Below are 22001 nucleotides of genomic sequence, written 5' to 3' on the forward strand. Positions count from 1 at the left end.
TTCACATTTGAAAGCATATTAAGAATCGATTATGAAGATGCTCATCGCAAACACCCCGATGATCGATCCTTTATTATAGGTTTAAATGACAGGAAAATCGACTTATCGTAAACCATGCCGAGCGAGGGGGATCCGCGAGTGATCTGCTGAGTATAAAACTAAATGTCATTACCTCGGTATCTGAAGTTATTCATTGTAGTTTTTGAAGGCAATTTCCCTGCAGTTCAACCACGATGATCGCCTTCAGGTTTCTTACGGTGAGTGATTCAAGACTTCAATCTGAATATAGCGATAATAGACAACTAGACTAGGTCTACACTGGTTAAAAAAAAGTAGCTTGGATCTAGAGTCCAGACTCTTGTAAACACTGACAAGACAAATTACTCTTGATTCAAATGGAAATCCGCTTAAATCAAGAGGCTTGGCTCTACGATTCGAGGGAAAATCCGATTGAATCAAGAGTATTTTTTCTACTCGATGTTTTTAATAGTCTGGACTCTGGATCCAAGCTACTTTTTTTCTCAGTATGATCTAGAAATTAACTTCACATGAAATCTCTTCAAAATCTTACATAGAAAACGAAGAATACGACGGGAATTTCGGAAATCAACTGTTGAATGAGATTTTAGAAAATATTTTTGATACGTATCAAATGGAGGTTAGATAATACAAATGACGTCATTTTTATTTTTGCCATTTAACCAATATTAAATTTAAACACTTACATGGCTTGTTAAGAGTTGAACTTCGGGATTGCCGTTGTATGCTTCGTTTTCGTCGTAAAATTCTGAATAGAAAACATCTTGCGCAGTGCTTCAATTCGTTCCTTGTCGAGGGTCCCATTCTGTTTCACTCATGAAGCTGAAAACCCCGATTAATAAACGCGTGCGTTAAGTTTAGGTGGCGAGAATCCTAAAATTCCAAATTTAAGAAAATACTGAGGTAAGAAAACTAACTGACGGTTCCATTCGGTTTTTTTCTTTGTTTTTCTTTCAGTATGTTTCTGGGAAGAATTTAGGAATTCCAACAAAGTACTTAGATTCAATATTATTCTTCCTCAGAATAATTTTAGCGATCTGAGGAAACAGGGTAATACAGAAAGGTGTTACTTCAACTAAATGAGAAGCAGTTAAATTATGAGTGCCTTGACAATTATGAAAACCTTTCAAAGAAGTATGATTCCAACCAGGGGCGGACTGGAAGTCGAAAAGTTAGGAGGCGACCTAGATTTTGGGGGCCCCTCCTGTCGTTCGGGGGCCCCTCTAAGGAGATCCGGGGGCCCTCTCCCGGAAAATGTGGAAAATTACACACTTTTTAAACGCAATTTTATGCATTATTGGAGTCAAATTCTACAGTATTTGAACTTCAAAATAACCCATTCTCAGGATTCTTCGGGGGCCCCTTCATCACAAAAGCTTTAGACGACCTTTCATGTCACTTAGAGACAAATTTTCAAGGATTTTGGGACCTTTTAGTGACTGAATAGGATAAAAAAATTACAACATTACAGGGGTAAAACCATAACTCGAAAAAAATTCGCCGCGGGGGCCCCTTCGGGACCTCCGTGGCAAATTGTTAGGAGGCGATCGCCTCCCCGCCCCCATGGCCAGTCCGCCCCTGATTCCAACTTTATGGCTAGTGATAATTGCTGTTGTTTTTTTTTTTTTATTTTATTTATTCATCTATTCGATAATTATTGTGCAACGGGCACTGGAGTAATCCTCGCGGAATTCTACAGACAATAATACATACCAATATGGTTGTAACTTCATATCATTACTTGGATTGAATTTTGCAAAAAGGAACCAAGAGCAATCCGATGTTGCTAGAAGTGTGCTACTTACATTCTTTGCAAAATAATTACTGAAATCACGCAAAGAATTAGATATGCTGAAACACCACAATGTGCTGAAACAATAGGGAGGGAGGGGGGGGTAACTGGGTAACATAAAAGTTCAAATTTGGGAGGTGGTTTGTAGCATGGACGACTTCTCCACGTTCGATTTTTTAAAAAAAAAAAAAAAAAAAAAAAAAAAAAAAAACAAGCATGTCATAATGTTGTAACATTTTTAACAGCCGCAAAAACCATGTTGTCCTGCAAAACTAAATATTGAATATGATCCAAAATGGAGGGAGTGGCAGTAGCTGTATAGACGGCAGTAATCTTTATTTTTCTCAATTTTTGAGTCGCAGCGAAAAAAGTGTTTCGCACGTTGCACCCAAATTTCTGATTAAAATGGTGTTTTGCACCCTTCAAAGAATTTGCGCTGTTCACTGGATCAACTTCCTTTTTTGTTTTGTGTTATCTTCGGGTAGTTTCATTTTCAGGGATATTCTAGCTCTAATAATCTTTACATTTTCGGCACACGAATCAATCCACATGTCCAGATCTGGAGGCATTTTCTCCGGTGGCTATTAGACTTTCTTCCCGGCGCAGCGGCCCGATTATGGAAACAATGTCAGCACGATAAGAGAAGACAGTCCTATCTGAACCATGCGATATATCGAACTTCGATGTCTTATCGGGCTGCATTCGACTTCCAATATCCGGCCCACGGGAGAGAAACTTCAACATTTCATGAGATGGTCGAAACAAACGACATTTAAAATGTGTTCACGTTAAAAGTTAACTTCACATTAACGCGCGGTACAAGTTTCGTGTTTTTGTTTCGGTTTGAAAGGCTCGGTTTGCGTCGCGATCGATAGTTTGATATTATATCGAATGACGTAGTCAATGCATCAATCTGGTATACTTAAACACTATTATTTACCGTCAATAGTCTCAATAACTTGATATCAGAGATGCTTATTTAACTCAACTGCAGCGGTGCCTTGGTATCGACGATAACAATCCGAAGTTATCTCACTGCGACAACTTCCTTTAAGGGTGGGACACATGTGCAATAAGAAGCTTCAAAGTGATGGCTGTTTAACCAAGTGTTGTCATCGATGCGCAACATTTGACTAAACAACCACAACTTTGAAGCTTCACTTCGAACGTGGGTCCACGGCTTTACGCGTGGAGTAACCCCTCACTCTTTGAGTTGACTGCGTTCTCGAAATGTTTTAAGGTGCTGTTCTGAAGGTACGTTCAAACTTGTGATCAAATGAGGATATTTTTCGACGATAACATGCCGCTTAATACAACGTGACTAAGGTGACTGTCGCGTAATACTAGGGTGGCCTTCTTTAACACGGCGATGATAGTTTCGTCAAATTTTAGCTGCCGCCCACTAAATTCGTTCAGCTGGAACTAAAAAAGACCTCTGCCAAGTTTTGGGTCCTTTGATTTAAAGTGGTGCCGGACTTGAGATCAACTTATCAAAAACCCAAATAATACGATGAAATCGGAAAATTAGGGTATTTTCTGAATTAACTCGTATAATTTGGCAGCCTTGTATTTGTATTTTAAGGTATGCGCTGTAACACTACTGCATCTAATTTGGGCAATATTAAGGAGGCAGCCACATTACTCGAACAAATGCTCGAGAGAAATTTAATATTTTTGCCTTGCCGGCATCATATTTTTTAGTAAATATTGGCCGTAGCCTTTGAAATAAATTTGACTGCCTCTACAAGTCTTAACACACCACTGTTCAAAAAATTTAAAGAGCAGTGACCCAATAATAAATGAAACAAATTATACTTCTATAATGACAAATAGGACATCGTGTAAAATTTTTGATAGAAATCGCGAAAGTATTCTGGGATTTGTTGAAAACGCTTTGACCGATCTTCACAGCTAACGGCGTTGTTTTTGGGAAAACATTTTCCGTCTGGATTCAGTGTGCGCGCCATTATAGCGCATCATCGAGCGACGTGGATGGCCAAGGCAATATATTGCCCGAAAATTCTTTAAATTCATACATCAATTTGAACTATCTTCTTCAGAATTAGGAAGTATCCAAGAGTTTTTGTGCAAGACTGGTTCACCGCACCAGTGCCTCACTGAGCTCCTGCACAAGATCTCGAATTCATCAAAAATTGATTCTGTTATATCAGCTGTTGCTCATTCAACAATTAGTGGGCACCTTTGGTACCTTTCTCCGGAAACTGCAGCCCTAGCATTTTTTGATTTGGAAATTCCAACTACCCATAAAAGAAAAATGGTTAAAGCACTAAGCAAAGAGACACATACTATAAAAAAAAAAAAAAACACATTGGATCTAGAGTACAGACTTTTAAAAACATCGACAAGAAAAAATACTCTCGATTCAATCAGATTTAAGCTTAAATCAAGAACAAAGCCTCTTAATATGATCGGATTTCCTTTTGATTTAAGCTTAAATCTGATTGAATCACGAGTCCTTTTTCTTATCAATGTTTTCATGAGTCTGGACTCTAGATCCAATGTTTTTTTTTTTTTTTTTTTTTTTCCAGTGCAGTCGAGAAAGAGACCCAAAAGCGTTTTATTGGTAGTAATCTCGTAAAACTAAAGAAGAAAGAAATATATGATTTCATCTCTTCAGAGTCGAAAAAATATTTTTGATCGATTTATTCTATCAACGAAGTTTCTCTCTTTTGATCCAAAGGAATGGACGGGAAATGAGGATTAGGACGGGGGGGGGGGGGGGGGGGGCAAAATGACCCCAAAAATCTGTTTTTGCGAAATACCTCGGAAAATAACGCAAAATAGGGAAAAACGTGAAGACATCGATCGACCTTTCGGCTGACGATTTCCTTTGATATTTTTGCCTACAGGATTTACGAACCCATCAACCTCTCAACCCTCAAAGTTCAATACAAAGGCCGCCGTGAAATGTCCCACTGATGATCATAAAAGTACTCCTTCGGAATTTTTTTTAAATTTGAGTATGGCACCGACTGTGCTTACAGCACACTAGGAAATGGCTTCGTGGCTCCCATTATTCGTCGGGTGCCTGTTTCTGCTGAATCTACGGGGTAATGACTGCGAAAAAATACAAAATCAAGATATGGAGTGCAAAAACGCGTTTCTCGAACTTTACGCCACCAAATTATACGTCGACAAGTCCACCTTTATCAGAGACTTCATCACGATGGACATCGATCTCGTCCTACTAACTTTCCCACCGAAGTGGGGTAAAACCGTAGCCGTCGACATGCTCCGTGCTTTCCTCCAAATAAACGTCGACGAAAACGGCAATCACGTCACGAGCCCACCCGATGTATTCACCGATCCTAACCTCAAAATATCCCGCCACCAAGCTTTGATCGCCGCCCATCACAAACAGCACCCCGTAATCCACGTTTCTCTCCACGACGTGCAAGGTACCACCGTCGAGTCAATGCTCCCTCCACTGACAGAGGCAATCGCCCGCGCTTTCGACCATCACTACTACATGCAGAAAGTCTTCTCTCGCGCCGCGGTCAACGCGTCCGCCGATGACGTCATCAGAACCAACGCGCGGTACCACCTGCACACCTTCGAGCAAATCCGAAACCGGACCGCGGACTGGAAAACGCTGAAAACCGGTTTGCACATGCTCGCGGAGACACTCCACGCGCACTTCGGGAAGAAGGTGTGGATACTGATCGACGCCTACGATCACCCGATAGACATCGGCCAAACGCAAGACCTCGCGGAGGCGGACGTCAAGATGGACTATCTCCGCGACCTCCTCCAAGAGACGTTCAAAGACGACACCCATCTCCACAAAGCGCTGCTCTCGGGGGTGATGCGAGTGGCGAAGCTCAACAACTTCTACGGACTCAGCAGCGTGGTGGAGACCGACATGCACCTCAACCACTTCCTCGACGACTTCGGGCTCAAGGAAACGGAGGTGGACGCGCTGTTCGCAACACACAATCTAACCGGAAACCTGGTGGAAGAGGCGAAAGGTTGGTACAAAGGCTACGGGATAAGCTCCCACGTTAACAGAGTGGAGATCGTTGTCTACAACCCTTACTCCATCGCGCAGTTCATAAAAAACAAGAACGTCACCAACTACTGGGTGCAGACACAGAGTGTGGACATCCTGGGGAACCTCTTCAAGTCGAGTGAGATGGAGGCGGTGTTTTTGAGACTCCTGAGTGGGGAGAGCCCGAAGGTGGTTCTCGAGGATCAGGTTTTCTCCTCGGAGGAGCTACATATGATTCACGGCGCCCTCACAGCCCCTAGTGAAAATGCAAAACGCGACCTCTACTGACGATACCTCTTCGTGGCGGGGTATTTGACGCTCGACAGCGAGTTCGACGTCGACGAGGAGGCGGCGCATCTGCGGATCGCGAACAAGGAGATCGAGGCGGAGGTGACCGATAAGCTTTTGGAGCTTCTACCAGGTTAAGTACCGGATCGATAGGTGCGTGTTGAGGCGGGTCAGGGAGGAGTTCCGCTACGTGCAGAGCCGCTACGACACGGGGAGGTTCAAGAGCGCCCTCGAGGAGCTCTTCTTCGCGTACTCCAAGTTCCCGGGGTCGACGGAGGCGGCGCTGAACGCGGCGGTGCTGACGCTCAAGTCGGCGCAGCGCTACGGCGAAGCGTACTTCCGGAGGTGGACGGACGTGGGGGACGGCGAGAACGGGCCGCGGCCGAGCGTGGCGGCGGTGAACGTGGAGCTGAGGTCCGGGGTGGCGCTGGAGATGCGGTTCAACCAGTCGGTGAGTGTGGCGCTCAGCTGGGCCGGCGAGATCGCCAAGGCGTTGTGGCACAGACACGCCGTGAGGAAGGTCAGGGTCCTGGGGGTGCGAGTGCTGCCGGATATGACGGTGGTTATCGAGCCTGGAAGGTGGGAGTTTTATGGCGGCGGTTGAGAGGACGAACTCAATGTGAGGAAAAGGTACACTGAAAAAAAAAACACATTGGATCTAGAGTTCAGACTCTTGATTTAATCAGATTTAAGTTTAAATCGAGAACCAAGCCTCTTAATTTGAGCGGATTTCCTTTTGATTTAAGCTTAAATTTGATTGAATCAGGAGTCCTTTTTCTTGTCAATGTTTTCAAGAGTCTGGACTCTAGATCCAATGTGTTTTTTTTCCAGTGTGTGGGTTCTTTACGGAAAAAATTAAATTGCTGATTTAACAATTCAGTTGCTAAAAGAAGTGACTGCAATCTTTCAACGTAGATTTTACGACAAAAAAATGCCACTTCAACCACTATTGTAAGCTAATTTACTCACGAGGGTGGTTAAAGTAGCATTTTGTTGTTGTAAAATCTACATTGATACATTGCAGTCACTTTTTTTGCCAACGGAATTGTTAAATCAGCAATTTAATTGTTTCCGTGTTTTGTTCTTCCGGTCGATCTAGGAAGTGAAACGCAAAGAAACCTGATCTTGTCTGAATTTAGGTACAGTTTGCGGTAAATTTAGCGCAAAAAACTGTGAAAAAACCAAGAAACCCTTTTCACCGAGATTCTTAATGAGAAAAGGTACATGAATCTATCGCACGGTCATCCAGTTTTTCAAAATCCTCCTCTTGTAATTAATCATGGTCTTTAAAATAATCATGTATGCCAATCTAATCTTCTCTGGGGTTTCACTGGTAAAAAAAACCTCTTGGTTCAAGAGTGCAGTTTCTTGTCGCCGGATTTAAGAGTCTGGACTCTTGCTTTAATGCAAAATGCGCTTGAATCAATGCAAAATGCGCTTGAATCAATGCAAAGTCCGCTTCAAACAAGAGTTCAATACTCTTAAATCCGGAGACAAGAAACTGCACTCTTAAGTCAATGCAATGCGGCATTGGTCCAAGAGGTTTTTTTTTACCAGTGTTGGTAATTTGCGCTATATTTAGCGCACAAAACAATGCAAGACCGAGAAACCCTAATTACTCAAAGTTTTAATGATAGTTGGTACATGGATTTTTCGTATGATCCTCGAGTTGTTCAGAATCTTTCTCCTTCAATGAATCATGGTCTACAAAATATTCTTATGGTGAAAAATTGTTTTCCTGCGATTAATCAAACAATAAATCAAACCATTAATTCCATTGTATAACACATATTATTATTATTATTATTATCTACAGGATTCCCTCCAAGCGTCTTTCATGGAGTCACTTCAGGTCTTGAAATATTTGATCTTCTCAAAAACGTTGCTTTTGCTCCCCCCCCCCCTCCTTTCATCATCACTGTTCTTAGGGAATTTCTTCCCCCTAGGTTAATGTGCATTGTGTATTGTGTCGAAGAAATATAGCCCCCTCCCCCCTCACTCGTTTCAGTTCAGTCAAACGCGCGTTGGCAAAATTGCCAACATTCTAACTTGAGAATTGCTTCAATTAGGTAGTTTCCAGTAACGGTTATCACCACACTTCAGTAACGAGTGTTACTCACTTTGCTCGCGAGTTCATTTCTTGCCCTAAAAAACGAGTCAATTTTCATCCCCCCATACTATTCTTGTGTCCGGCGAATGAATTTTACGTTAGGGAACAATAATTTCATTCATTAAAAGTAAGAAATTAAAACTTATAAGTGTATGCTAACTAGTTGCGGGGATTAAAGTTTAATTCATGCTGTAAGAGATTTTCAACTCCCAAACCCCAAAACTTGTACAACAGATGCGGGAGGTCTTCGCCTAAACATTTTAGTTTACCTATATTCTAGCTTCTTAATGAGAAACATTTATAGAATGACTAGATTATTTCATAATTTTACTTTCACCATGTTGTTTTAATAAATTGACATTTCCTTAATTTACTTTGATTGGTTTTTATGTGTATTTAGTTTCACAATCCTACGAACTATCAACTAATCTTCATGAGTGATTTTACAAAGGTATTAGATTAGATCAATAATTTGTCTATGTTACAAAATAATTATGCAAATTTCATTGAAATTTTGAAAGGAGTAGCTAGGCTCAACCTCCTAACTTTATGGAACTAATTTCAAAGATTTTGAGAAAGTAATGAAATCAATGTATGACGGTATCAGATGCAGGCTCGGACTGGCCATAAGGCAAATCTGCCATCGGCAGATACGCCTCCTTTGCGCGCCAAAAACGCGCCCCGTTTACAAATAGCAAAATAAGAAGAAGAAAAAAATTACGAATGAGAATATGAGAGAAAAATTTCTTAAACGAACAGAAGAAGAGAGAGTTAGGAGTAAAGAAAGGTGCTTTAACGCATGATAGTGGTGAACAGAGGTCCAAGAACTACTTTCTGAAGCGTAAACAATTTTCTGTGAAATTTTCACCTTCTTCTTGATCATCTGCTTTATCATCCCCCTCCTTCATTCGCTATGTGTAACTCCCTAAGAAGCAATGGTCGGTTCGATTTTTAGACATGCGCATCCCTTATAGACCTCTTACGAGACCTTTAAACATATTTCATCATTTTCAAATGCCTATTGATTTGGACATACCATAGCATAGCTCAGGCAAACTTACCCTTAATTTATCTCGAAATTCAAAATTAAGAGACATCTAAAATGTAAACGCGATACAACTATTCTCGCAAGATGGATGTCCACATTGCATATGAAAAATGTAAGACGCGATACCGTGAGTCGTGAACTCGCAATGCTCTGCTTTAGTTTGAAGCAACATTACAAATAAGACAAACGCAAACAAATACAATATGGAAATAAAGCGAGGGAAAGGATGCGCGTTAACGACGGCGCAGAGATACAACTATTCGTACTTGATGGACGTCCGTGCTGCATCTGAAAAATTGAAGGCGCGATGACGCGAAGCGTGAGCTCTCAATGCTGTGCTTCACGTTCAATTTTGCAACTTTTACTCCGTGCGATCAATATACTTTGAACCTGAAAATAGCGTAAACTTGGGCTGCTTTGCCAAAATTTTCTGAACCCCTCTCCACGTAGGGAATGCTCTACCGGGAAATATCACATTACGCCCCTTTAACCAGTCAGGAGTCTACGCCCTCAGATGCGAGCCAGTCCGACCCTGATCAGATGTTCGTCAATTAGAAGTTCTCGAACGTGTTTTGCAACAATCTTGATGAAAATACGAACTGATCTTTTCTGCAACATCTTATCCACCTTATTTGATTCTTCAAAAGACGGTATTCGTCCATTCATTCATACTGTACGAACATCATCAATGAACGAATGGATGTTTCGGCACATGTGCAAGCCTCAGGGCTTGGTCACATCTAGAGCTGATGCCATCATAGACCAGTATTTAAGACCATCAGCGCAAACTATTTTTGGTCAAAACGATAATACGGCGGTTTTTGTGGCGAACAGAATTATGTTTAAGATACAAAGTTGATTATATATGTGTTTTTGCTAACTATTTATCTATAGCATACATCTATTGTCTCTATTATCCATCGTTCTTAAAGAAAATATGCAGTGTAATATACATATATGCCCTAGTGTGTATCCCTGGTGGTCAGACCTCCCTATATCTCCATAACAGAATAGACCACAAGTGATCACACGCGGCCATGCGCCGCTGAACGGATTTCCGCCGCCAATATCAGGTAATTTAAGATTGCAATGTTGCCATTTTTCACACTTTCTTAAGGGTCAATTTTTTTTCAACCCTAGTACATTGTCAAATGCCGGATTCTCGATTCGAAAAAAAAACTGTTCATTGTATTATTCGTACTTTTCCATTTCTTTTGATATATTATGGCTCCCAGGGAAACGATTAGTAACGGAGATATGAGCAATCTGAGTTTACGCTCCGCGCGCGCCGACTGGAATCCGGGCGCCGCTCGCCGCTCGGAGTCGTTTGCACACTCCCTCCCTTAAGCTTTACGAGGTTATTCCTACGTATTTTTTTGCGAACTTTTCATTTCTGGCCTTTAAAAAGGCCTCCGATGAATTTTTCGGGGCCTCGCGGTCCATTGTTGCCATTTTTGGCTCGTATTTAGGGTTTTTTCCAATTTTACTCTCAATTCTACTGTAAAACCTAATGTGAACTGAAAAGTGTGATAGTTGAGGGAGAGAACGGAAAAAAGAATAAACGTTCATTTATAACTTTTTCCTCCGTTGCCAAATTTTCGAGAAAAATCGTACCAAAGAGCCAAATATTGGAAAAATTGGATAAATCGCCACGCCATTGTTTAAGAAAGTGGGGCGCAACTGTAATATTGCCGTACGTAACGGATCTTACCCATCTATACAACATATTAAAATACAAAGGTAGGACGTTTTGGTACCTTACGGCACCATTATCAACTGCTAAAATAGAATTAAAAATAAAAACCAACAAACGGCGTTACATGGTGGGATTGGTATTGAAATGAGACTGCAGGAATGACAGAAACGTCCAGCTGCCTCTGTATTTTGTATTTTAGCCTTGTTTCCGCATTTACCTATGTTTTCGATCGTCGTTTCCGTTTCGGGCTGCTTTTACAAGTCTCTTTGGTTCCAACATATTAAAAAAGAACAGTTGCATCTGGATTCCGAAGATGTGAAAATTGTCCATGATGTCACCTTTTGCAGCCTTTTCTTATGTGTAAGACGGATCTTTTGAATGTTTCACAAATTTGATAAAAGTGAGGTTACCGCTCTTAAGCAACACATTAAGAATGGACAGCATGAATTTGATTTTGATCCTGTAAAAAATGTATACCGGGAAAACAATACCCAGGTATGTAAATCTCAATGAAAACTCGATAAATCCATTCATATTATAACAACCATAAACAGTTATTAATATACATGGTTTCCCAAAAGTCCCTTCCATCCCCTCTGAAATTTTACCAAAATAATATTTTGAAACGAAACTGGAATAACGGACGTTTACGGTTGGATTCGCATCAAACTTTTGCTTTACATTTTTGAAATGTTAAATACTTTCAACATGGCGGCCGAGTTTCATGCAAATCCAACTGTAATTGGGTGTTGTCCACACGAGCCCGGTTCGCGGAACTTAGTTCGGGGAACTTCTTCCCGGAACAAGTTTTAGCTGCGAGCTAAAAGTAATTCCTCCAAACCTCGGAACTTCCCCCGTAGATACTCCGAGCTTCAATGTTCCTTTTGTTGTGAATTCGTTTACTTTGGTTTTTTACGTCCTGAATTATGTCTTGACGTTTGTTTTTCTTACTATCACGGCCGTAGTTATATATTATTATATATCGATGGTGAAACTACCAAACCACGTATCTCGGTTTGCGACGTCGCAGACTTCCTGTCATACTTTATTTTTTAAATGAAAAACTAAGTAATGTCCAGTCTTGAGAATTTCTGTGATTTTTCCTCTTCGTGCGAAGAAAATTCTTTGAAAATTTCAAGGAATGATATTGATTTGGTCTATTTCAAAAAAAATAAAATGTGAGCGTAGATTTTTAAACACCGCAAACGAGATACGTGGTTTGGTAATTTCACCGTCGATATGATATATAATTGTATAGTTTTATTGAAGGACCGGTTCTAGTTCGGGCGAACTCTTGTGGACAGTATTCCACGTTTCAAGAAACAAGTTCGGCGAACTGAGCAGTTCGAGGAATAAGTTCCACGAACTGCGCTCGTGTGGACAGGATCTAAAAGTCCGTAATTCCAAGTTTCCGCCATTTTTTCGGCGCCCTTTTGAAGTCATTCAGAATTTGAAAAATCAAATGAAAGACTTGTTTTTCACTTGCCGAAATACCCGCCAATACCAAGTTTCATGCAAATCCATCGATAAACAGCCTAAATATTCCCTTGCCGCTCCAGATCGCCATTTTGAGAAGGACAGGATTTTCGGAAAACTAATGCCAGAATCGTTTATCTCGTCCCCAAAAAAACCTCCGGAGACCAGTTTTCGTTCCAATCCGTCAAAAAACGGTCAAATGTCAAATTTCCATTATTTTAAACTTTGACCGGCCGTCATTTTGTCAAAAATTCAGATTATTATGACTTGCGGTTTGCGCCAAAATTGTTCTTTCGATTGATGTGTCGCCAAGGGAAGTTGCCATTTGAAAAAAAATTTGGGGTCCGAAGTTACGTTTCAAAATGTTAATTAGGTAAAATTTTAGAGGGGGTGGAAGGGACTTTTGGGACACCCTGTATACAGAAATAAACAGATTGGCTTCAAGTAGTGTCTTGCTTTCTTCCTGAGCGCAAAATCTGAAATTTCCGCATCCAATGATAAATGAGGGGCTTAGAGGGCAAGCCGCAAAATTTTCATGTCCGGCGTCTCTAATTGGAAGTGATTCTGTCAAACGGAACTATAAGCATTAAGACATGATCCCTGAGACCTATAAGAATATATGTGTCGCAGGGAAATAGTAAAATCAGGCATTTTGTCAAATGCCTAGGCAAATAGTCAAATATTCTAACTTAGAATGAAATTCTGCTTCTTTTCCTAACTTCAGATAAAATAATTCATTGCTCCTACAGGTAAAAATTCTCAGTAAAAATTTGCACACACAATAGTATTTTAAACAAGTTTTAGCTCCTGAAGAGACACTGATCTTGAAATTTTCAGCATGTCGGAAAGTACAGAATTGTTGGAATTTCAACATTTGAAAATATGAGAAGCAATTGAAGAGGAAGAGCCAAAAAGACTTCGTAGGTTTGATGAGTTATTTTTCCAAAAATAGTGAAAAATCGTGAGTTCTTCACCATAAATTCACAAAATTTTGTAGACCGTCAAAATTTGACTATCTGCCTAGGCATTTGACAAAATGCCTGATTTCACTATTTGCCTGCGACATATGCATGACAGGACTCGAGTCATAATGCACATAGTCCCGTTTGGCAGAAAAACGTCAAATTGACTTGATCCACTGTACCTAGGTTCGACTAGAATTATTTATTCAATGTTTCCTTGTTGCAGACCCTGTTTTTCGCATTGCTGTTGACGTTGGCAACGGCGACCCTCAGTGACAATATTCCCAGTCAACCGGGCAAAGAAGTTCAAATCGACCAAGGCGGACTTTTACCCCCCGGCAGCGGACACCACCCCGGTGACGGACACGATCACTCCAACGACGGACACAATCACGGGGACGGACACCATCCCGGCGACGGACACAATCACTGATACAAACAACTCCAATTACAAAGCTGCGCATATTGAATTCATTGGCGGATCCATCGAAGTGGCAACATTGCTTGTTCTCCATTTAAACCCATGGAAATACATTGATTCTTGAAGGGGCCAGGTGCTCCGACAGGAATCGATTATTAAACATAGGTTTAAATGTAGGAAATTCTGTGTTGCCTGATTGCTGGATCCGCCCCTGATTAAATTACGCTAAGGGTTGAGACGAGCTTTTCAAGTCTGGCCTGTCAATGGACCATCTTCATCAACCGATTTCCACTTTTGATGCATCATCATTTGGACTACATTTTGCAATTTGGAACTATAAATTCTAGCCCGGTTTAAAAAAACCGTATGTGCCATTAGATTCCCTGTGCCAATAAGTGTTTTTTCCAGAAGAACCAGAATCTATAGTTCCAAATTGCAAAATGCTTTGGGCATACTTTTTCCAATGTGTGTAAACACTTATGTGCTTAGGGATACCAATGGTTCATCCGCTATTATTAAACTGGCCAGATACTGAAGTTCTTGATTGCAAAATGTAGTTCATTTTACCACCTGATTTCCCGTCAAAGTCAACCACTGAGGTGTGTAGATTTCTAAATACATAGGAAATGACCATTTTCAGTTCTTGATTTACTTCGAATATGCTTTTCTGCGTTTTTATGAAATACAGAAATTCTAAGAAAGTACCTAGTTATGTTTGATTCATGAAGACCTTTCCTTGCAGCGGACTCACTTTTGAAACTGGTAGAAAGATCAATAAAAAATTTAAAAACTCACTTGCACGTAAAAATATAGAAAAAAAAGAAAGAGCTTCAGACAAAGAACACAAAAGGATAATCGAGCGATCCTGTTAGTTGAAGGTTGTACGTTGTAGGTCTCATCGTGGAATTGCTGTTAGTTGGTTACTGGAATGTGTAGCTTTTTGAATGAGAAAAAAATCACTTTTCAGTTTTTGATTTGCTTCGAATATATTTTACTGAGTTTTAACGAAGGGAAAAATTTGAAAGAGAGTAATTATGTTTGAGTCATTCAGAACTCTCCTCGCAGTGGGCTTGTCATTAAAACTGATAGACAAAGAAAACAAATGAAAAATGAAGCAATCCTATTAGTCGAAGCTAAATGGTCTCGCCGTGGAAGCAAGGAGCAAAGTAGACTTTGCTCCTTGCTTCTCTCTTGGCTTCAAGATGTCTCAATTTTGACATCCATGATGCGATATTAGCCTTGTTTGTTAGTGTAATGGGCCTGCTGTTTCAAACTTTTGCTACAGCAGAAATAAGGTTTGTTACTCATAGAAAATGACTCAAAAATAACGATTAGCACATCGATAAAGTCTGCAATGTACTCCTAACTTCACAATCTGCGTAGGAAATTCACGCTTTTTTAAGCTTCCCATTTCAAAAACGATACTACGGTACAGGTGAACATTCCGTTGAAGGAGTCGTCCCCTTCAACCTCTGTGCAGAAGGAAGCTGCACAATATTCAACATGGCCGACGCCAATCCGCCAAAACTGGCCAAAACTCATGTACCGGGACAAAATTCTAAGCATTTGTTAACGACCTGGCGTGTTTAAATTCACGTTTTCCTCGCGTTCATAAAGATCCGTCTTGATAGCGTCGGTTATGTTCAGTATTGCAAGACATTCTAATACGCAAGGGTTGAATGGAACGACTCCTCTAACGAAATGTTCACCTGTGCCATGGTATCGTCTTTGAAGAAAGCTCCAAAAAAAACGCTTATTCCATACGCTAATAATTGTGAAGTTAGGAGTGGATTCCAGACTTTGCCGATGCACTCGTCGTGATTTTTGACCCATTTTCTATTAGGATCATCTCTTATTTTTGCTCTAGTAAAAGTTTGCGACAGGCCCATAATTAATGGCTGATGAAAAGAATCAATTATACATCGTTCACAGACGGCTGGTCTATGTAGTATATGATCTAACACTCGAGCTGTTAGCGGGCAAAAATGTTGACATTGGTTTTGTTGACACAATAAATAGACCACGGCTACGTAAGATTCTAGGAATGGAACGGACGGTGTCATTGACACATTTTTTTAGAAGAGCCAATTAATAGCAATATATTTTTTTACAAATCATCTGCGTTGTTGTAACCAGCTGACAGAGCGGGATTTCCTGTGTCCAATGCGGCGGCGGCGACTTGGTCATCGAAAATCTATGAGCGACCAGTTTAATGAGCGATAAACGCGAGTCGTAAATGCATTTATGGTCGTAAAATTTAACATTTATTGCGGGAAAAAATTAAATATTTATTGAAAATAAGACTTAAAACAGGTAAAAGTCGCAGCTTTGTTTATGTCCCACTTTTCTGTGCGAGACGCTAAAAAAATGGCCCAATTTACGAGTTTATTTTTCGTATCTGTTTATCTATGAACAAAAAACAGTTCACAGCGGGCAAACCTCTATGAATGAAAAACTGTAGACAACTTGCGTATTTCTCCGACGTATGAAGCTTGACAATGAGAGTTAAAGCAGTAAAACTAAGTAGGAATCCAAGTACGCTGACACTGCGTTGTTATTGTAAGATGATTTCCATTCAGACAGGTGTACTTCAGCAGATTTGATTTCTTCGATACCTGTTCAATTCTAAAACTTGATTGGATCTGCACACTTTTCCTGCTGTATTGTTTCCATTTTGCTTCAAACTTATCATTGACACTGAACAGCTGCATGCAAGTTCTCAATCTTAGAGGTGCAACTGGACTTGTTTCAACTAAGATTGTTTGCAATATGTGTCACACCAAACCGAAGTATGTAAAATTGGTCCGCGTTAAGTAGAAAGGATTCAAGCAACATCGGCTATTCCCCAATTTATGTGGACAATTTACTATTTTACATGAAAACGGTCGTTCAGATTTTTGTGCAAAATTCAGCGAATTTTCTGCATAGTACAAAGCAAACTACTTAATATTTGCACAGGGATCCGCACAAACGATCTCATATTAAATAATTAAATTGCCCGGGTACATTTGGCAATAGCTATGATGTGGCTTGGTTCCTTTCTGCTAACAAGGTCAAATATATACTTTCTTATATACTAGCGTGCACTGAATTCTTGAACGTCTGTTCAATTTCTTTCAGCTCGCTTGAACTACTCCTTATAACAAACCGTATGTATCTATACGTAAAATTAAGGGATGAAATTCCGTCATCATGTTTCTGAGCAGAATTTGATACGATAAGTTAGGGATGAAAACTGTAATAATATGGTAACAAGTAGTTCAAGCGCTGCACTTCGATGCGTCAACTCGAACTGCTGTTCGGCTTGTTGCGTCTACTGTTTTTGAAGGTTCTTTCTCTGCGGTTCGCAAGCCGGGGACTGGTTCGATATGTCTGTAAAATATCCTCACCTTCCAGTCAAAGTATCACAAGCGCCATGCGGCGTTTAAAAATTTCTGCCGCCATTTTATTTTATTTGCAGAGGTTGAATCTGTTTGAAAATTTCGCTGAATTTTATCGGTAGCAGAAAGAAAATTCAATGAAATTTTCGGAGAGCTTCGTAGATAAATATTACTGTAAAAATAAAATGACGGCGGAAATTTTTAAACGCCGCATGGCGCTTGAGATACTTGGGCCGGACGGTGACCATATCTAGATCCTGACCTTTTGGCCGTCATGAGTGGGATGCTTTTGAGACTTTTGTTTTCCCGGAGGCAGCAATAAGGGTGAAAATGAAGCTTTTAAAAATTAGACTCATTGATACTCTTGTGCCCAAGCAAAAATAGTTGTGTAAAGACCCTTCGGTTATGGTAAAATTGTGGGAAATTATCCAGAGGGTTTTAAAAATCAATCGGATATTTCAGAGTTGATAAGTTGATCATAATCCTATCGTAAAAGAAGGGATTAATTGATACCAAGTCACTTAAGCACCTACTGAAACAGAGCCTATATGACACTTCTTGCTCGTCTGCGCATACGTATAAAAATAATAAAAAATTCGGTTGGTTAAAAGTATACAGAACCCTTGCAAAATTACAGATGTAACAGCAATACCGATAACCAAAGTACAAAACCGCACGTACAGTGCACGCTCGCTAATTCCAAGCCCTTTACTCCGAAATGCTCTTTAATCCGAAGGCAAGGCTGATCCTCTTGAAATAAACCCTTTAATTCGAAAATTTGCAGTAAATTATGTCCCTCTCGATAATTCGAAATTTTGAGCGCCAAGCCGACTTGATAATTAGCTCTATGATTCGAAGTTCACGTATTCATTCGGTTTGAATTTAAAGTATTTAGATCAAATTTCGTCGAAAATTCAATTTTGAAAATTACGTCCTTAGTGCACTTTTGTAAACGACGAACAGCACTTAGAATTATGAGCTTCAGCAATCGCAGCAAAGCTTCAGAGCTCAAGTCTTATACGAACAGAGGATATGAACTGCCGCACAGTGGATCGGGTGAATAGGAGAGGTCGGACATAATCTGGAAACTTGAGTGCCTATAACTCCATTAAATCAAAACTTTGAGATTTAGATATGGCTCCATTGGTTTTTTCGTAAAATTTTCCTCCAGAAACACTCCTTCAAATTTAAAATTTGACGAAATGAACGTAAAAACTTGCAGTTTTAGTTCAAAATTTCATGTCCGACCTCTCTGATTAACTCGATCCACTGTGTGCCGTGATGATACTCGTGAGTCGCGGCAGTCATCAACAGAAATTCGAAACCGCATTTTCAGAAACAGAAAACGTGTGTAGAGGTGCCTTCGCGCAACCGACAAGAAAGAGGAAACAAATAACAATTCTAGGAAATCGAGACACGGGGATTAAAGACCGGCGAATCATAGTTACAATGCCGGTGGACCATTTCCGAGTGTGTACTTCGTATTGCTGAAAAATTGACAAGTGATTCGAGGTAAGTATCGAGTTTTTTTCACACTCAAAATTAAAAGCGGAATTATTTTATTTAAAAACGTGAGTCGAAATTGGTGATTTCTATAATCGACAAAAAAATCGTGTAAAATAGACCCTTTGGGTAGACTATGAACCAATGAACCATAATAAGGCGTCCGGCGACAGTTCACCGCGGACATTTCACCGCGCGACACTTCACCGCGGACAGTCCACCGCGCGACCTCACACCGCTCCGACCTTACACCGCCACGTTATTTCACCGCCACAATGCCAGGCAGTGCAGAAAGGAGAATGGGAAAGGGAGTAAACAAAGGTGGATGACCCTTGTCTACCTGAGCGGTCTTAGGGAAAACCCAAGAGATGCGAAAGGGTTGCAAAATGACCTCTCGTGATACTAAACTCATCGCAGTCCGATATTAACTGTCGGACTGAAATGTGTGTAGTGCGTTGTTTTACAGAACTTGTTCTCGTCGTTCGTTTCAACAATTGATTTTATTAGTATGGTAAATTTTAATTATTGATGAAATTTTAATTTTTGAAAAGGTGTTTAAGTTTTGGTGCAATTATGGAATTTGTTAAAACCAACAACTCTGTAGAAGGGTCCCACAACGTATTTAATTCAGTTTTAGGTGCCAAACATCCAACTGTGTGGAAGGTCATAAACGCTTTCAAGAAAGAAGAAAAAGTGATCAGATTAAGGTTCGAGGACATCCTTGCCGGCAGACAACCGTATCAGCAAAAGGAAAAGTATCGAAAATTGACAGATCGATTGAAAGAAGTCTGCGAAGATTTTGCGAACAGGGGTACCCTCGAATTTTTGAGGGGAGTGGCTCACAACCTGCAGTTTTACTCCTAAAAATATCTATCAGATGTAGAATCAGCAAGCAGCGTTACGTACTGTAAAAGACAATTAAAAGTGGTGTTTCACAAATGTTTTAATCAAAGCATTTCGTCTCGGAAATATGAAGTGTTATTTTTCTTATCAATTTCGTAGTTTAAAAGTCTATTCGAAGCGGTGCTTCACAAATATTTTTAATCAAAGCATTTCGTCTCGGAAATATGAAGTGTTATTTTTCTTATCAATTTCGTAGTTTAAAAGTCTATTCGAAGCGGTGCTTCACAAATATTTTAAACACGCCCAATATACAACTTTTTCATGTATTGGCCAGTCCTAAGCCTGGATAAGTGTGAAGGAAATATTTGTGAAAATATTATATGCGGAATCCCCTTAAAAGTCGTGGAGCGGTGAAAAATCGTGGCGGTGAAAAGTCGTGGCGGAGAAAAGTCGCGGCGGTGAAATGTCCGCGGTGAATTGTCGCGCGGTGAAATGCCCGCGGTGAACTGTCGTACATTCATAATAAGGTCAAAGCTAAGGGGAAAAATTCGACAAAGCTAAGGCGGAAAGTCCTCATGATGGCGTGTTAGGTGTCTTTTACTAAGTTTATTGGGTCAAAATATCGTGATACGAGGCTAACATTAGGGTGGCCCACAAAAAATGAATTTCGGAAATTTATAGCCGTAACCCCCTAAATCGGTTACAGCATGTTCAAAAACACGGAAAATGAAATTTGGGATCAATCGGATAAAATTAACACGACGCGCATTTGCCATTTATCCCCGAAAAAATACCGATTTTTTACTGTTTTTCGGTAATTTTTCGCTCCCAAAAAATAAAGTCGGAGGGGTCTGCAAATAAAACAGAGGGCAAAATTCGTTCATATACTACACCCTAGTGAAGTTTTGGTCCCCCTCCATGCTTTTAACCCGACGTTCGGTTGCCATTTTCACGCATGAAAATAGCGAACTTTGACTGTTTTTGATGATTTTTCCCTCTCGATAAATTAACGTTACGGATGCCTAAATTGTAATCAGAGTGTGAAATTAGTAGCTAAGATGCTCCCAATGCTCCCCTTCTGATAATTTTGACTCGCTGCGACGTTGCCATTTTTCTGAGCAAAATCGTGAATTTCGACTTATTACAATATCATCTCCCTAGACCTAAAAAAAACCTCAGGAGCCATCGGAATAGTGCACTAAAACACGGTGATTATATCATGAGAATCTTTTTTGAAAATTTGGACCCTGTAAAATGTTTTACTCGGCGTGAAGTTACCACTTGGCAAACAGTGGTTGACGGTAATAGTCAATTTTCATACGTTAATGCGCCTTCAATTACATTGGATACCGTGCAATACTTTCGTGGTGGAATAGTTGCATTGGCGCCTACAAACCTAACAGGGATACTGCATGCATTGCGCAATGAGTATCCCTGTTAGGTTTGTGGGGGCCAATGCAACTATTCAACCACGAAAGTGTTGCACGGTATCAAAAGTAACTGAAGGTGCATTAACGTATGAAAATTGACTATTACCATCAACCACAAAGAGGTTGATATGTGCAAGTTAATGACGCGCCTTATCAACACATTGTGTTGGAGTTCACTGCTTGTTTAACATTGTTCGGAACTCACCTTTGAGTTTCAGGAGCCATGTGGCGCAACGAGCTCGATTTTAAGGGCCAAGAGACTTTAAAGAATTTGTTTCCAAGTGTCCAGGCGGCAAATCTATTTATAACTTTTATGAAAAGTACCACTATCTGGATGCAACATTCGCAAATAAATTAAACAGACTATTAATTTATGCCGAGATGGATTCAAGTGAATCAAAAAAAATCTCAGCACGAAGATTTGATCGAAGAATTTTTAGGGGCCAGATTGACTTTTTGCCCGTATACCACGGTGCATTAAGTGAAAAGTTAGACGCAAGATGCGTTAGTCACGTGATTTTTAGGGGCCACGTTGGAGCAGAGCCATCATTTTTTAGGCGCCATGACCGATTTCTTAGGCGCATTCGGCGCCTGTGAGTTTCGAAAACTGATTTTTAACGTCATCAAACAACAGCTATCATCCTTAGTTCAACTCATAGCGCCGCTTAAGAGGTAAGCAATTTTGTCCTATTCCAACCCTCTGAGAGAAGAGAAGAAGAAGAAGTGAAAACGAATTGTGCGATATTTTATTCATTACTACATTTTTAATGTTTCTTTGGTTAAAATAATGTGTCTAATTGTCAATTGAGTGCATTTATTACTATAATCCCGGTTAAATACTCGACTTTAACTACTTTATCTTCCCGCGCAAACTAGTCGCAGGACTGTATGAGCCCCGTCCCGTGGAGACGGTAACTAGGAAAAATCCCAGAAGTTTCATTCCTGCGATTCGAACTTGGGACAAATCCCATGAAAACGTCCCGTGGAGACAAGGCCTAAAAAAC

The 22001-nt window shown here is 40.3% G+C and overlaps 1 protein-coding gene across 2 annotated transcripts; it reads left to right on the forward strand.

Annotated features, from left to right (window-relative positions):
* Nucleotides 1-405: 405 nt before the first annotated feature.
* Nucleotides 406-9086, forward strand: LOC109042537 (uncharacterized). 2 transcript variants are annotated; one of them, XM_072304342.1, is made up of 2 exons: nucleotides 406-942; nucleotides 4702-9086. In XM_072304342.1, exon 2 carries the CDS (start codon nucleotides 4848-4850, stop codon nucleotides 6126-6128), a length of 1281 nt encoding a protein of 426 aa, XP_072160443.1. In that variant the 5' UTR covers nucleotides 406-942; nucleotides 4702-4847; the 3' UTR covers nucleotides 6129-9086. The 2 variants fall into 2 exon arrangements, with proteins under 2 accessions (XP_072160443.1, XP_018915009.2); XM_019059464.2 differs by lacking the exon at nucleotides 406-942 and adding an exon at nucleotides 2192-3085.
* The last annotated feature ends 12915 nt before the right edge of the window (nucleotides 9087-22001 follow it).

Source organism: Bemisia tabaci, chromosome 9, assembly GCF_918797505.1.
Source record: "Bemisia tabaci chromosome 9, PGI_BMITA_v3".
NCBI lineage: Eukaryota > Metazoa > Arthropoda > Insecta > Hemiptera > Aleyrodidae > Bemisia > Bemisia tabaci.

Coding starts and splice junctions, on each gene's coding strand:
- LOC109042537 (XM_072304342.1), top strand. CDS start 4,848: ATGGCTTCGTGGCTCCCATTATTCGTCGGGTGCCTGTTTCTGCTGAAT.